The sequence below is a fragment of the Pristiophorus japonicus genome, chromosome 18 (genome assembly GCF_044704955.1).
Source record: "Pristiophorus japonicus isolate sPriJap1 chromosome 18, sPriJap1.hap1, whole genome shotgun sequence".
In the NCBI taxonomy this organism is placed as follows: domain Eukaryota; kingdom Metazoa; phylum Chordata; class Chondrichthyes; family Pristiophoridae; genus Pristiophorus; species Pristiophorus japonicus.
The window spans coordinates 6,381,135-6,396,330 of NC_091994.1; the positions used below are offsets into that span (position 1 = coordinate 6,381,135).

The following is a 15,196-nucleotide window of genomic DNA, read 5'->3' on the forward strand; positions in this document are numbered from 1 at the left end:
AATCTTCTTAACTAACCTTCGACAGTGAATGAAGAAGCACTTGACTCCATACCCCAGCAACCTATCAAAGAAGATCTTGATCTTCCTCCCAGCACGGACGAAGTAAAGAAAGCCATCAACCAGATGAGTAGAGGAAAGGCTCCAGGAAAGGATGGAATCCCTGCCGAAATCTACAAGGCAGTAGGCCCAGCAACTCTTGAGGCCTTTCATGATATAATAACTAGCATCTGGGAAGATGAAGACATGCCACAGGACTTCCGTGACGCTATGATAGTTTCCCTCTACAAGAACAAAGGCAACAAAGCAGACTGTGGCAATTACAGGGGAATATCGCTTCTGTCCATTGCTGGGAAGATCATCGCCCGCATAGTATTGAACCGACTCATAGCTAGTGTCTCAGAAGTAAATCTTCCAGAAACACAATGTGGCTTTCGACCTGGTCGGAGCACAGCGGACATGATCTTTGCACTCAGACAAGAGCAGGAGAAGTGCATTGAGCAGAACATGGACCTGTACGCTGTATTTATTGACCTCACCAAGGCCTTTGATACGGTCAACAGAGCATCGCTGTGGTCAATCTTGACGAAACTTGGGTGCCCAAGGAAGTTTGTCCACATCATCGAGCTGTTTCATGACAACATGACAGATGAAGTGCTCTCAGACCGCACAACCATGGCCCCATTTGCCATCTCAAATGGAGTGAAACAAGGTTGTGTACTCGCTCCAGTTCTGTTCAACCTATTCTTTACCTGCGTCTTGAACTATGCCACAAAAGACTTGGAGTTTGGGGTCTACCTGAAATATCGATTAGATGGTTCACTGTTCGACCTCCGCCGCCTTGCTGCAAAGGCCAAAGTACGGAAACGACTCACCCTAGAGGCACTCTTTGCTGACGACTGCACCCTCATGGCACACAAGGAGAGTGACCGACAATTCATACTCAGCAAATTTGCTGAGGCAACAGGATTGTTTGGCCTAACCATCAGCCTCAGTAAAACCGAGGTTCTCTATCAGCCTGCCCCTGGCACCACAGCACCTGCTCCCACAGTCTCCATCGGCAGTATACAACTAAAGTCAGTGGACAGCTTCAAGTACCTTGGCAGCACCATATCAAGTGATGGGTCCTTGGACAAGGAGATTGATGCAAGGATCTGTAAAGTCAGCCAGGCACTTGGTCACTTGTGCACTAAGGTGTTGAGTCACCACCACATCCGACTGTCAACTAAACTGTTGGTGTATAGAGCAGTCGTTCTCTCATCTCTCCTTTATGGATGTGAGACCTGGACACCCGACAGGCATCACATCAAAAAGTTGGAAGCTTTCCATATGCGCAGTCTCAGATCTATACTCCACATACGCTGGCAAGACCGGGTGTCAAACTTTGAGGTTCTGGAGAGAGCACAATCAACTAGCATCGAGGTGGTGATCATGCGAGCCCAGTTCCGGTGGGCTGGACATGTCATCCGCATGGATGAGTCAAGGATCCCTCGTCAGCTACTTCACGGCGAGCTCTGTGAAGGTCGAAGACACCAGGGCCGCCCCCGCAAGCGCTACAAAGATTGCATCAAGGCTAACCTCCAGTACTGTGGCATCCGACCAAAGGACCTCGAGAATACAGCAGCTAATAAAATCCAGTGGCGAACCCTCACGAGGACTGCCTGCCAGACCTTCGAAGAAAGCCGATGTCAACGCCTGCGGGACACTAGAGATAGACGACATCAGGTGGCAGTACTGTCAGCATCAGGCACATCGAACTTCCCTTGTCCCACGTGCAAGAGACTATGTGCATCCAGAATTGGCCTATACAGCCACTTGAAGACACGTGCCATTGATGATTAGCACATCAACGTCTTTGTTGGATACGACAGACTACCAAAATTAAAAAAAATACCCTCTACATACCGGGGTACTAATACCCCCCGAGATACCCAGGTGCTAATACCCCCTACATACCCGGGTACTACTACCCCCCCACATACCTGGGTACTAATACCCCTCCCCCACATACCCGGGTACTAATACCCCCCACATACCCGGGTACTAATATCCCCCACAGATACCCGAGTACTAATAACCCCCCCACATACCCGGGTACTAATACCCCCCCACATACCTGGGTACTAATACCCCCCCCCACATACCCGGGTACTAATACCCCCCACATACCCGGGTACTAATACCCCCCACAGATACTCGAGTACTAATAACCCCCCCACATACCCGGGTACTAATACCCCCCACATACCTGGGTACTAATACCCCCCCACATACCCTGGTACTAATACCCCCCACAGATACCCGGGTACTAATACCCCCCCACAGATACCCGGGTACTAATACCCCCCCCCCCCACACACACCCAGGTACTAATACCCCCCACATACCAGAGTACTAATACCCCCACATACGGGGTACTAATACCCCTACACATACCCGGATACTAATACCCCCCCACAGATACCCGGGTACTAATACCCCCACATACCCGGGTACTAATACCCCCCACATACCTGGGTACTAATACCCCCCCACATACCCGGGTGCTAATACCCTCCACATACCTGGGTACTAATAACCCCCACATACCCGGGTACTAATACCCTCCACGTATCCGGGTACTAATACCCCCCACATACCAGGGTACTAATACCCTCCCACAGATACCTGGGTACTAATACCCCCCCACAGATACCCGGGTACTAATACCCCTCCCACATACCGGCTACTAATACCCTCCACATACTGGGTACTAATACCCCCACATACCCTGGCTCTGTGTTAATGTCCCCTCACGTACCTTGGCTGTTGGTGTTGAGGCCGAGATGGTTCATGTTTGCCGCCAGGTTCCCAGTGCTGTTTGCACTGCCCAGGGTCGGGAACGTCCCCTCCTCTGGATCGAGTGGGGTGGGGAGGGGCGGTGGGAAGTGGATGTTTGTCAGGTCCGGCAGGGATCCGCCAGTGTTATGGGCGGCGGGAATCAGCGATGTGGTACTTTCCTGGTCTGCAGATGGGAAAATACTGCAAAAAAAATTTCAAATTGAAGTTTGGAGTTGCATTACACAGAAACAGCCAGCTCGCAATCCCCCATCTCCCACCTCACTGCTCTCCCACACAGACAGCTGGCTGAAACCTGGAGTTCAGTGGGTGGAATACTGAAACCTGGCTCTCACTAGCACACATTCCCCCGATCCTGCCCCGCATACCTCCCCCCCCCCCCCCCCATAGCCTGCCCTCTCCCGTCCTCCCCAGCCCGCACTCCGGCCCCCTCCCCTCGCCCCCGCCTGTCCCCCCGCCACACACACACTCTCCCCCCCACCCCCAGCATGCAGTCCCCACCCCCAACCCTGCACGCACTCACACCCACCTCCCCCCCCTCCAACCCCACCCCAGCACGCACACCACCCCGCCCCCCCCCACCTCAATACCTCAGCACGCACTCTCCCGCCTCCCGCCCCCCTCCCCGCAGCATACACTTCTCACACACAGACAGCCTGTCCAGGCACCGACCCGACTCTCTCTCTCTCACATGCCCAACACAATCCAGAAAGTCTACTCACTTGATTCCTGGGACTTCGCATGATTTAGGCCGTGATGACACAGACTGTGAAAAGAAATGGGTTACAATGAGAAGTGAGTTAAAATGTGCACTGCTATGGAAAAAACTAATTGAGCAAAGCCATTCACCCCATCAATGCTCATCCCTCGCTATTCAAATTCCCTGTATTTGGGGTGTCTCTATGGTTTTCTCTCCATTACTTTGCAAAGATTATCTGAACGCCGATCCCCCTCTGAATGAGGCAAACTGCTGGCAAACTACATACAGTCTGGATTACTCTGAGTGTATGCAGACGGGATGGGGAATACATTACTCTGGGTGTGGGATCGGATGGGGAATATGTTACTCTGGGTGTGAAATCGGATGGGGAGGGTTCGTTACTCCGGGTGGGAGACCGGATGGGGAGTACGTTACTCTGGGTGTGAGATCGGATGGGGAGTACGTTACTCTGGGTGTGGGATCGGATGGGGAGTACGTTACTCTGGGTGGGAGACCGGATGGGGAGTTTGTTACTCTGGGTGTGGGATCGGATGGGGAGTACGTTACTCTGGGTGGGAGACCGGATGGGGAGGGTTCGTTATTCTGGGTGTGAGATCGGATGGGGAGTACGTTACTCTGGGTGTGAGACCGGATGGGGAGTTCATTCATCAATAAATTTATTGGGTTTTATTTGGTGGCTGTTTCTATTCTTTGGAGCTGTTCGTTGCAGTGGAATATAACCTGAATCTGTCGCTTTATCCAGCACATCCTCTACTTCCACATCGCCTGAACAAAAACATCCTCTAAATCTTTAATCTCCAATCAGACCCTACGACACCCTGTTTTCCCAAGGCGCAGGCAGTTCCCAGTGGGATTCTGAGGACAACAGACAGGGGAGGAGCCTGGTTCCGTCTCTGCGCCATTTTCAGTGAGGCAACAGCTGTGGGGCGACATCGGCTTCACTGCCCCTGGTCCCACTGACCATCGATCCCTACTGGGGAGTGCACGTGTGCGGAAGCTGAGAGACAACAGGATGGGCTTGTGTATGATGCGCCCCACAATCAAATAGCCAGCCAACACTCACCAGAAGAGGGGTGGGAGGAGGCTCGTGAGGAGTATAAAGCCCGGCACGGACCTATTGGGCCAAATGGCCTGTTACTGTGCAGTAAATACTTGGTACTACTTTATAATCCTAAAGTGGCTCCATAAATGGCTGGCAATCAGATCTAAGCAAGCACAAAAACAGCTGAGCAAATATAGGCTAATAGTAGAGGTCAGTAATGATGCAACAGCTGCACGTGGACCTCCGGGACGTGGGTCTTTCCATTAATTCACCATGTGCTAGATTCCCACTCTCAGTCAGCCCACATGCCAAAGCCAGAGGCTGAATCAGCCCTTGGCTGTCTCCTCACTGCTGCAGAGAGCAGTCTCAATCTCGCCCACGTCACAAAACTGCCTCTACGCCAACACTAACTGGCAATGTTATGGAGACCTCCAGATAGGTGCTGTGGTCACCCTGGTGCAGTAAGTATCAGCTGTGGCTCGGTGGGTAGCACACTCGCCTCCGAGTCAGAAGGTTGTGGGTTCAAGTCCCACTCCAGGAACTTGAGCACATAAATCTAGGCTGACACTCCCAGTGCAGTACAGTGCTGAGGGAGTGCTGCACTGTCGGAGGTACCGCCATTCGGATGAGATGTTAAACCGAGGTCCCGTCTGCTCTCTCAAGTGGATGTAAAAGATCCCATGGCACTATTTAGAAGAGGAGCAGGGTGTCCCCAGTGTCCTGTATTTATCCCTCAATCAACATAACAAAAACAGATTATCTGGTCATCATCACATTGTTGTTTGTGGGAGCTTGCTGTGCACAAGTTGGCTGCCACGTTTCCCACATTACAACAGCGACTACACTCCAAAAGTACGACATTGGCACTTTGAGATAAGGGGTGCTCGTGTGGTTCAGTGTTCGGACCGACCTGGGAATGGTTGACTTTCATATTGGGTGCCTGAAGTGAAAATGTTCCTTCTCCACTGCTAACACCCTCTCCGAGACCTGCACAACTGACCCGATGGGTCAATGCTGAAGTCTCAGAACCATATAAACCAGGACGTTTGCAGGTTCCATCCCCAGTATGTGCTGAGGGTCGTTACCGAGTTGGAGAGAGGGTTCCTGCTTCTAGATACAACATTACAGCAGTGACTACACTCCGTACTTCATTTACTGTAAAGCGCTTTGAGACGTCCGGTGGTCGTGAAAGATGCTATATAAATGCAAGCATTTCTTTCTTAATCATTACCTAGAGAGCCCTGTTGGAGGGGTGCCTGTGGATGTTAGGTGAGGACAGGACAGGATTGGGCTGGGCTGTGATGCCTCCATAATTGAACAGCGTACTCTCTAACCTCATACACTAAGACTGCCACTAGGGTGAGGTACTGGAGGGTAACTTCTGCCAGTCAGCCATGGCTCAGTGATCTCACTCTCCCCTCTCAGTCAAAAGGTCATGATTTCATCCTCCCATCCAGAGATTTGAGCTCATAATCCAGGCTGACACTTTGGTGCAGTACCGAGAGAGTGCTGCACTGCCGGAGGTGCCATCTTTCAGATCCCCCCCCATGCCCCCGGCGACCTGGCCAAAGTTTCTCTCCCAACCAACATCACTAAAACATTGCTGTTTCGGGGACCTTGCTGTGCGCAAATTGGCTGCCGCGTTTCTCTACATTACAACACTGACCACAGCTCAAAAATTTATTCCAATGGCTGTGAAGCAAAGTTTCCCCCCATAGTGCGCAGGCACGAGGCCACGCGCCAATCGGAAGATAGAGCACCAATCGGGAGATCCCTCACGCCAAGCGGGAGAGGGAGCGCCAATCGGGAGATCCCCCACGCCAAGCGGGAGAGGGAGCGCCAATCGGGAGATCCCCCACGCCAATCGGGAGGTCACGCGCACCAATCGGGAGACGGAGAGCCAATCAGGAGATCCCCTACGCCAAGCGGGAGAGGGAGAGCCAATCGGGAGGTCCCGTGCACCAATCGGGAGATAGTGCGCAAATACGGGCTGGCATCAAATTTAAAGGGAGCCAGTACGGAGAAAAGAATGAGCGGGAACATTGGTGTTGAAGTGTTTTGGGACTTCCTGAGGCTGTGAAAGGGACTATAGAAAGTGTTTTCTTTCTTCCTGAAGCAGATCCCAGTGCAGCAAGCAACACTTTGTGAGGAGGGAGAAAATTAGGATTTCTCATTTAAAATTGACAAAAAATGTTAGAAAGATTGACGCGTGACAAAACAGTAACAAGAAAAAAGGGGCTTAAAATCGGGGGAGAAGAAGTGACAGGTACTGTAATTAAAGGTGAAGAGGCTACAGATATATCCGAATAGACGCAGGGTGTCCGATGGACCTACACGTGACTGGAGATGGGCGGCCAGGGCCCATTGCATGCCATTCCAAACGCACCACGGACAAATTAAACATTAAATGTCTTACAGTACCTTTTTGTTGTCCCACAGCTGTTTGGATAGGGATTTATCGGTCTCAGACGTATTCTCCTCCATCCCAGGAACCGTTAACAGTAACACTGAGAGGCGCGAGAGAAAGAGAGACACACATACAATAAATGGGCATGAGGTTCAAGGACTAGACAAGACAAAAAATCAGGGCAGCGTTGCACTGTTCTCACCACCACCAGCTGACACAGCTCAACACTGCCAGAGGCTTTCTGGGACCTGCTGGTCATTTGCTGCTCATGCTGGGCCGGGGAGGGGGAGAAATAGGGCTTTCGACACGGGGTGGGGAGATTAGGGCTGTCGGCATTGGGGGAGGGGGGAGATGATGGTGTCCGGGAGGTGGGGGAAAGAGAGAAATAGGGCTGTCAGCACTGGGGGAGGGGGAGTCGGGGAAAGAGATGTCAGGGAGAGGGAGGAAAGGGGGTGCCGGGGAGAGGGGGGGGGGTGACTAGTTGCTGGGGGAGGGGGCCGTGGGTGTTGGGGAGGGAGGAGGGGGTACTAGTTGCTGGGGTTGGGGCCGGGAGGGGGGTGTCGGGGAGAGAGGGAGGACTAGTTGCCGGGGCCAGAGGGGGGGTTGTCGGGGCCGAGAAAAAGGTGGGGGGGGCTGTTGGGGCCAGGAAATGGGCCGGAGGGAGGGGGGGGGGGGGAATGTTGGGGATGTCGGGGGGGGGGGGGGGGTGGGTTGGGTGTCAGGTCTGGGAAAAGGGGGTAATTGGGGAGAGGGGGAGTCTGGGAGAAGTGTCAGGGCCAGGTCAATGAACCACATGCGAGCGAGGAGTCAGCACTGGCAGCGGGAGATGGGTCTGAGGTCCCTTGTCTCAAATTAAAATGGAGTCCGAGACAACTGAATCCTGCGGCCAGGAGAGGATTGAATGCAGATCCCTCCTGGGACAGACGGAGTACAACCTGCTGCTATTGCACCGGCCGCGCACTGACAACTCAGCCGTCTTTATATATTCTGTGACCATTTAGTTCCCTCCCTTTGGCTTTCGGTTCCCTCCACATCCTGCACCAGACCTCCGACAGAAGCAGCACAATAACCGCCCCCGCCCCACTGCCCCCCACCCCTTCGCGGCCAGTCTCCAGTCTAAATCCGCCCCCAGCCACCACTAACTCCCACCCTCTCCCCCCATCCTCTGCCCCCCCACCCACCACCCAGTCCCACTCCCCCACTCTCCCAATCCCACCCCCTCCCCTTCCCCCCAATCCCGCTCCCCACTCTCCCCCGCCACCCCAATCCCACTTCCGCCTCTCCTCTGCCAGTCTCCAGTCTAACTTCCCCCCCCACCTACCCAGCCTCGGGTCTACAAGCCAGGCTGCAGAACAATCTGGACATGGAGGGATAAAAATGGACGCAAAATGAGCTCAAATGGAACACATCTCATGATCAATGCCACTGTCAATATGGGATAGACCCAGAACACGAGTCATGGGGGAGGGCAGATATATTACAGCAGAGGTCAGTTTAATCTAAACTAGTTCTGCAAAGAGCGACAGAGATGTTACTGGAGATTATCAAACCACCCTATGTAACGCACAGAGGACAACTACTTATACAGACTAACGACACTGTCAGCCACAGGAAACGGATAGAACTCAAAGCACACACAAAAAACAAAACCTCCATCAGAGCCATGTGCAGCAGAGAGTAAGACAATCCCATCACTCTTGAGAATTGTGACACAAACACAGAGACAGGATAAGTACTGTGACGGTATGTGCGTTCCACCGTCTGTGCTGTGAGCAGCTCTCGGTGACTCATGTACGATCCATCAGGGAGGTTCAGGCTGGACACAGAAACACCCTGAGAAGCTGCACAAAGCCGTCGCCTCCTCATCACATTCTTCAGGCAAAACTCTAAACACTTGGCTCCCAAAGGCTTTTTCGTAGTTTGACCATCACGAGAAACTGCTCATAAGAACAGAAGAAATCGGAGCAGGAGTAGCCCAATTGGCCCCTCGAGCCTGCTCCGCCATTCAATAAGATCATGGCTGATCAGCGACCTCAACTCCACCTTCCCACCTGATCCCCATATCCCTGGATTCCCTTAATATATGAAAATTTATTGATCTCTGGCTTGAATATACTCAACGACTGAGCATCCACAGCCCTCTGGGGCAGAGAATTCCAAAGATTCACCACCCTCTGAGTGAAGAAATTTCTCATCTCAGTCCTAAATGGCCGACCCCTTATTCAGAGACTGACCCCTGGTTCTAGACTCCCTAGCCCAGGGGGAAACATCCCCCCTGCATCTACCCTGTCAAGCCCTGTGAAAATGTTGTACGTTTCAATTAAATCACCTCTCATTCTTCTAAATTCTGGACAATATCGGCCTAGTCTACTCAATCTCTCCTCGTAGGACAATCCTCCCATCCCAGGAATCAGTCTGGCGAACCTTCGATGCACTCCCTCGATGGCAAGTGTATCCTTCCTTAGGTAAGGAGACCAAGGCTGTACACAGTGCCCCAAGGCCCTATATAATTGCAGCAAGATGTCTTTACTCATACTCAAACCCTCTTGTTACAAAGGCCAACATACTATTTGCTTTCCTAATTGCTTGCTGTACCCGCATGTTAACTTTCAGTGATTGGTGTCCAAGGACACCCAGGTCCCTCTGAACACCAACATTTCCCAATCTCTCACCACTTAAAAAATACTCTGCTTTTCTCTCTTTTCCTGCCAAAGTGGATAACTTCACATTTTTCCACATTATATTCTATCTCTTACGTTCTTGCCCATTCACTTAGCCTTTCTATATGCCTCTGCAGCCTCTTTGCATCCTTCTCGCAACTTACTTTCCCATCTAGCTTTGTATAGTCAGCAAACTTGGATATATTACACTCAGTCGCCTCCTCTAAGTCATTGATATAGATTGTAAATAGCTGAGGCACAGCACTGATCCTTACAGCCTGCCAACCGAAAATAACCCATTTATTCCTACTACAGATGCAGCGCCTAAAATCCGGAACCCTCAGGACCAAGGCCGTTACGGATTCTGGGCTTTTACAGACTTTCGATTTGCTTTCTGACTTCATGAATCGGGAAACACCCAAGCCCAGGTTCGGGTATTTCCAAATTTTGGAACGTCAGAAAGGGTGGGTGAGGGGGGGGTTACCTGCCGAGCTGCTGGGGTCGTCCAGAGCCCCGGTGAGGAGGAGGATGTCAGATGGGCCGGCGAGTCCCGGCAATGGTGGTGCCCAAAGGTCGGCAGGTCCGGATTCCGGAACATTTTACAGATTCCGGACGACACTGCCATCGATCGCTCCCGAGTCCGGATCCCGGAACTACGGATTCTCAATGCTGCACCTGTCTCTGTTTTCTGTCCGTTAACCAATCCTCAATCCATGCAAGTATATTATTATCCCGAATCCCATGAGCCTTAATTTTTTTTAATAACCTCTTGTGTGGCACCTTATCGAATGCCTTATGGAAATCCAATTACACCACATCCACTGGTTCCCTTTTATCCACCCTGCTCGTTACAACCTCAAAAAACTAACAGATTTGTCAAAAATGATTTCCCTTTCAGAATTCCGTGTTGACTTTGTCCTATTGTATTATAATTTTCTAAGAGCATTGTTATCACATCCCTAATAATAGATTCTAGCATTTTCCCGACAACTGATGTCAGGCTAATTGGCCTGTCGTTCCCCATTTTCTCTCTCCCTCCTTTCGTGAATAGCGGGGTTACATTTGCGACCTTCCAATCTGCGAGGACCGTTCTAGAATCTAGGGATTTCTGGAAAATCCAAACCAATGCATCCATCATCTCTGTAGCCAACTCTGTTACAAGCCTTGGATGTTGTCCGTCAGGGTCAGGGGATTTGTCGGCTTTTTATCCCATTCATTTCTCCAATACTATTTCTTGACTAATAATTTCTTTAAGTTCCTCATTCTCACTTCGACCCTTGGTTCCCCATTATTTCCGGAATGTTTTTCGTGTCATCTTCCGTGAAGACAGACACAAAGTATCTGGATAAATGGGTCCTTTTCGGGTTGGAAATCGGTGGTTAGTGGTGTGCCACAGGGATCGGTGCTGGGATCACAACTGTTTACAATATACATAGATGACCTGGAAGAGGGGACAGAGTGTAGTGTAACAAAATTTGCAGATGACACAAAGATTAGTGGGAAAGCGGGTTGTGTAGAAGACACAGAGAGGCTGCAAAGAGATTTAGATAGGTTAAGCGAATGGGCTAAGGTTTGGCAAATGGAATACAATGTCGGAAAGTGTGAGGTCATCCACCTTGGGGAAAAAAAAACAGTAAAAGGGAATATTATTTGAATGGGGAGAAATTACAACATGCTGCGGTGCAGAGGGCCCTGGGGGCCCTTGTGCATGAAACTCTTTTAGAGTCTACCTGCAAAACATAAAACATTAAACCGTGCCACCCGACCTGTGTGACACACCAGACATTTACAAGGCCCTTTTTTTCCTTTTTTTGGTTTTTTTTTGTGTTTTTTTTGGGCACTAAAATCACAATTTTCCCAGTGCCCCCTATAAAAGGGAAGGGGACACTAAAAGCACCGGCAATTAAAACAAATTAAACTTTAAAACGTCCCTTGTGCATGAAACTCTTTTAGACCCAAAAAGTTAGTTTGCAGGTGCAGCAGGTAATCAGGAAGGCGAATGGAATGTTGGCCTTCATTGCGAGAGGGATGGAGTACAAAAGCAGGGAGGTCCTTCTGCAACTATATAGGGTATTGGTGAGGCCGCACCTGGAGTACTGCGTGCAGTTTTGGTCACCTTACTTAAGGAAGGATATACTAGCTTTGGAGTGGGTACAGAGACGATTCACGAGGCTGATTCCGGAGATGAGGGGGTTACCTTATGATGATAGATTGAGTAGACTGGGTCTTTACTCATTGGAGTTCAGAAGGATGAGGGGTGATCTTATAGAAACATTTAAAATAATGAAAGGGATAGACAAGATAGAGGCAGAGAGGTTGTTTCCACTGGTCGGGGAGACTAGAACTAGGGGGCATAACCTCAAAATACAGGGGAGCCAATTTAAAACCGAGTTGAGAAGGAATTTCTTCTCCCAGAGGGTTGTGAATCTGTGGAATTCTCTGCCCAAGGAAGCAGTTGAGGCTAGCTCATTGAATGAATTCAAGTCACAGATAGATAGATTTTTGGCTGAGCAGGCTCGAGGGGCTAGATGGCCTACTCCTGTTCCTAATTCTTATGTTCTTATATTTGTTGGGTGTCTCTGCTCCTCAGGGAACTCCAAGGATCTCTGTTCTGTCAGTGTCAGCTGCTCTCTAGCTGTAATATGTTTTTCACCATCAAATTGGAGTTGTCGCCACAGGAAGGCCTCAAAAATCCTGGCACTCCCCAACAGCCTAGACGGCCATAGACCACATGTGATGGAGGATCTCAATCGACCACACTGGGGACTAATATTGCCTCGTCAATTAGACCAGACAGTGAGGGCGAGTTGCAGCCGAACTCAACCCTGACCTCACCCTATCCTGTGGAACTTTCCACCGCAGAAAGTTGTTAATGCCAGTTTGTTGGATATATTCAAGAGGGAGTTAGATGCGGCCCTTACGGCTAAAGGGATCAAGGGGTATGGAGAGAAAGCAGGAAAAGAGTACTGAGGTGAATGATCAGCCATGATCTTATTGAATGGTGGTGCAGGCTCAAAGGGCCGAATGGCCTACTCCTGCATTTATTTTCTATGTTTCTGGCCAGTAAGGATGACTGGCTAGGGATGAGAAGCAGGGACTTGGATTGAATTTTCCCTCTCCCCAGCGCAGTGACCCTGGGTGAGATGAGCCAGCTCAGCATGGATCAAGAGACGAACTGGCACCCTCCTGGGAGGCAGCAGATTCACCCCACCCACTCGGACTTTTACTCGTCTCTTTCACTACAACTTGAACATCAGGCTCTTCTTTAAAACGGGGCAGAGTCCGAGAGATCGAGCTTGCAGAATTATTACGACCTGCATCAAGGCCATCTATTGGCACACGCTGAATCCAAGACAGTTCGGACCCTGGTCTGCTGAATTTTAAATTAGATGGGAATTCCAAACGGGTCTGAATGGTGAGCTTTGCCCAAGGCATGCTGGACAGCACCAGACTGAGCACCACATAACAAAATGTAACATAACTGCACTTACACGGTCAGGAGTGAGCCCAGTCGCTCACGCCCAATACACTAGGTGGTGCAAATCAGATAGTAATATTGCGTTACGCACAATACCCTCTCCGTGTATAACCCGCCCCCCTGATCAATACCCACTCCGTGTATAACCTGCCCACCTGATCAATACCCACTCCATGTATAACCCGCCCCCCTGATCAATACCCTCTCCGTGTATAACCCGCCCCCCTGATCAATACCCACTCCGTGTATAACCTGCCCACCTGATCAATACCCACTCCATGTATAACCTGCCCAGCTGGTCAATACCCACTCCGTGTATAACCTGCCCCCCTGATCAATACCCACTCCGTGTATAACCTGCCCACCTGATCAATACCCACTCCATGTATAACCTGCCCCCCTGATCAATACCCACTTCATGTATAACCCGCCCCCCTGATCAATACCCATTCCGTGTATAACCTGCTCCCCTGATCAATACCCACTCCATGTATAACCTGCCCCCCTGATCAATACCCACTCCGTGTATAACCTGCCCCCCTGATCAATACCCACTCCATGTATAACCCGCCCCCCTGATCAATACCCATTCCGTGTATAACCTGCTCCCCTGATCAATACCCACTCCGTGTATATCCCGCCCCCCTGATCAATACCCACTCCGTGTATAACACCCACTGCAATGCAAGCTCCTTCAGTCCAATTGTTGATGGAGTCAGTGTGCTGGTGCTTCTCGGGCCTCTGCTGGCGATAACATTGCTAATGGTACAAACACTGCAACTGCTGCTATGCTTTTAAAGAATACACAGAGCAGAGCAATTGTATCTGTAATACAGACACAGCCCTTCTCCACCCCCTCAGAACTGCTGCCTCCATGGGTCTATGACTTTGCATACAAAGCCTCGTAGTATGTGCGTGTGCCAATGTTGTATTGGAGACAAACTGTTCAAAAGATTAAACACAGGAATTTTGTGTATGACAGGCCTGTGAGGGCAGCCTGAGTATGTCTCAGCTCGGGACCCACCACCCCCGCAAAGTGATCATTGTACTCACCTCGCTTCTGCTGCTCTTGTGTTTCTTGGGAACCCCCGTTGAATGGATCCTGTGCAGTGGGATTCATCGTACTCTGGTGCAGAGCAGAGTCTGAATTGGTCCTGAAATCAAAACGTATGCATCATTTACTCAACCTTGTGATAATCACCAGCACCATTATATTTTATGCCACAACCCGTGACAGACTGACAGAAAACAAGATCATAAAATAGAGCAGGAAAAAAAAGTTAAAAAGTTCTTAAACCTAAAAATGAGAAAGATTTCTGTACAATCCACGTATTACAGGACAAGACTCCCAGTGTACAATGACAGTGTGTGTGTGTGTGTGTGTGTGTGTGTAAGTGGTGAGTGTGCGCGCACACACGTGTATGTGTATATATTACAGGACAGTGACAGCCCCTGTGCATGTATTACAGGACAAAGTCCTGCTAGCCTGGTCAAGCGGGCAGAACAGTGGCAAATGGAATTCAATCCGGAGAAGTGTGAGGTAATGCATTTGGGGAAGGCTAACAAGGAAAGGAGATACACATTAAATGGTAGAACACTGAGAAGTGTAGAGGAACAAAGGGACCTGGGAGTGCAGGTCCACAGGCCAGGTAGATAAGGTGGTTAAGAAGGCAAACGGAATACTTGTCTTTATTAGCCAAGGCATAAAATACAAGAGCAGGGAGGTTATGCTTGAACTATATAAAACACTGGTTAGGCCACAGTACTGTGCGCAGTTCTGGTCACCGCATTACAGGAAAGATGTGATTGCACGAGAGAGAGTACAGAGGAGATTTATGAGAATGTTGCCCAGACTGGAGAATTTTAGCTATGAGGAAAGATTGTATCGGCTGCATTTATTTTCTTTGGAACAGAGGAAGCTGAGGGGAGACCTTATTGAGGTGTATAAAATTATGAGGGGCCTAGATAGAGTGGATAGGAAGGACCTATTTCCCTTAGCAGGGGGCATAGATTTAAAGTAATTGGGGGGAGGTTTAGGGGGGATTTGAGGGGA

The 15,196-nt window shown here is 50.2% G+C and overlaps 1 protein-coding gene across 1 annotated transcript in view; it reads right to left on the reverse strand.

The window, feature by feature from the left end:
• LOC139229124 (CREB-regulated transcription coactivator 1-like) overlaps positions 1-15,196 on the reverse strand; it is an 84,592-nt gene that overhangs the window by 41,641 nt on the left and 27,755 nt on the right. Inside the window, exons 5-8 of the mRNA XM_070860785.1 lie at positions 14,197-14,297; positions 7,020-7,105; positions 3,558-3,601; positions 2,798-3,018 (exon numbers count right to left, since the gene is read on the reverse strand). Coding sequence (XP_070716886.1) covers positions 2,798-3,018; positions 3,558-3,601; positions 7,020-7,105; positions 14,197-14,297 — 452 coding nt within the window. The remainder of the gene's footprint in view (positions 1-2,797; positions 3,019-3,557; positions 3,602-7,019; positions 7,106-14,196; positions 14,298-15,196) is intronic.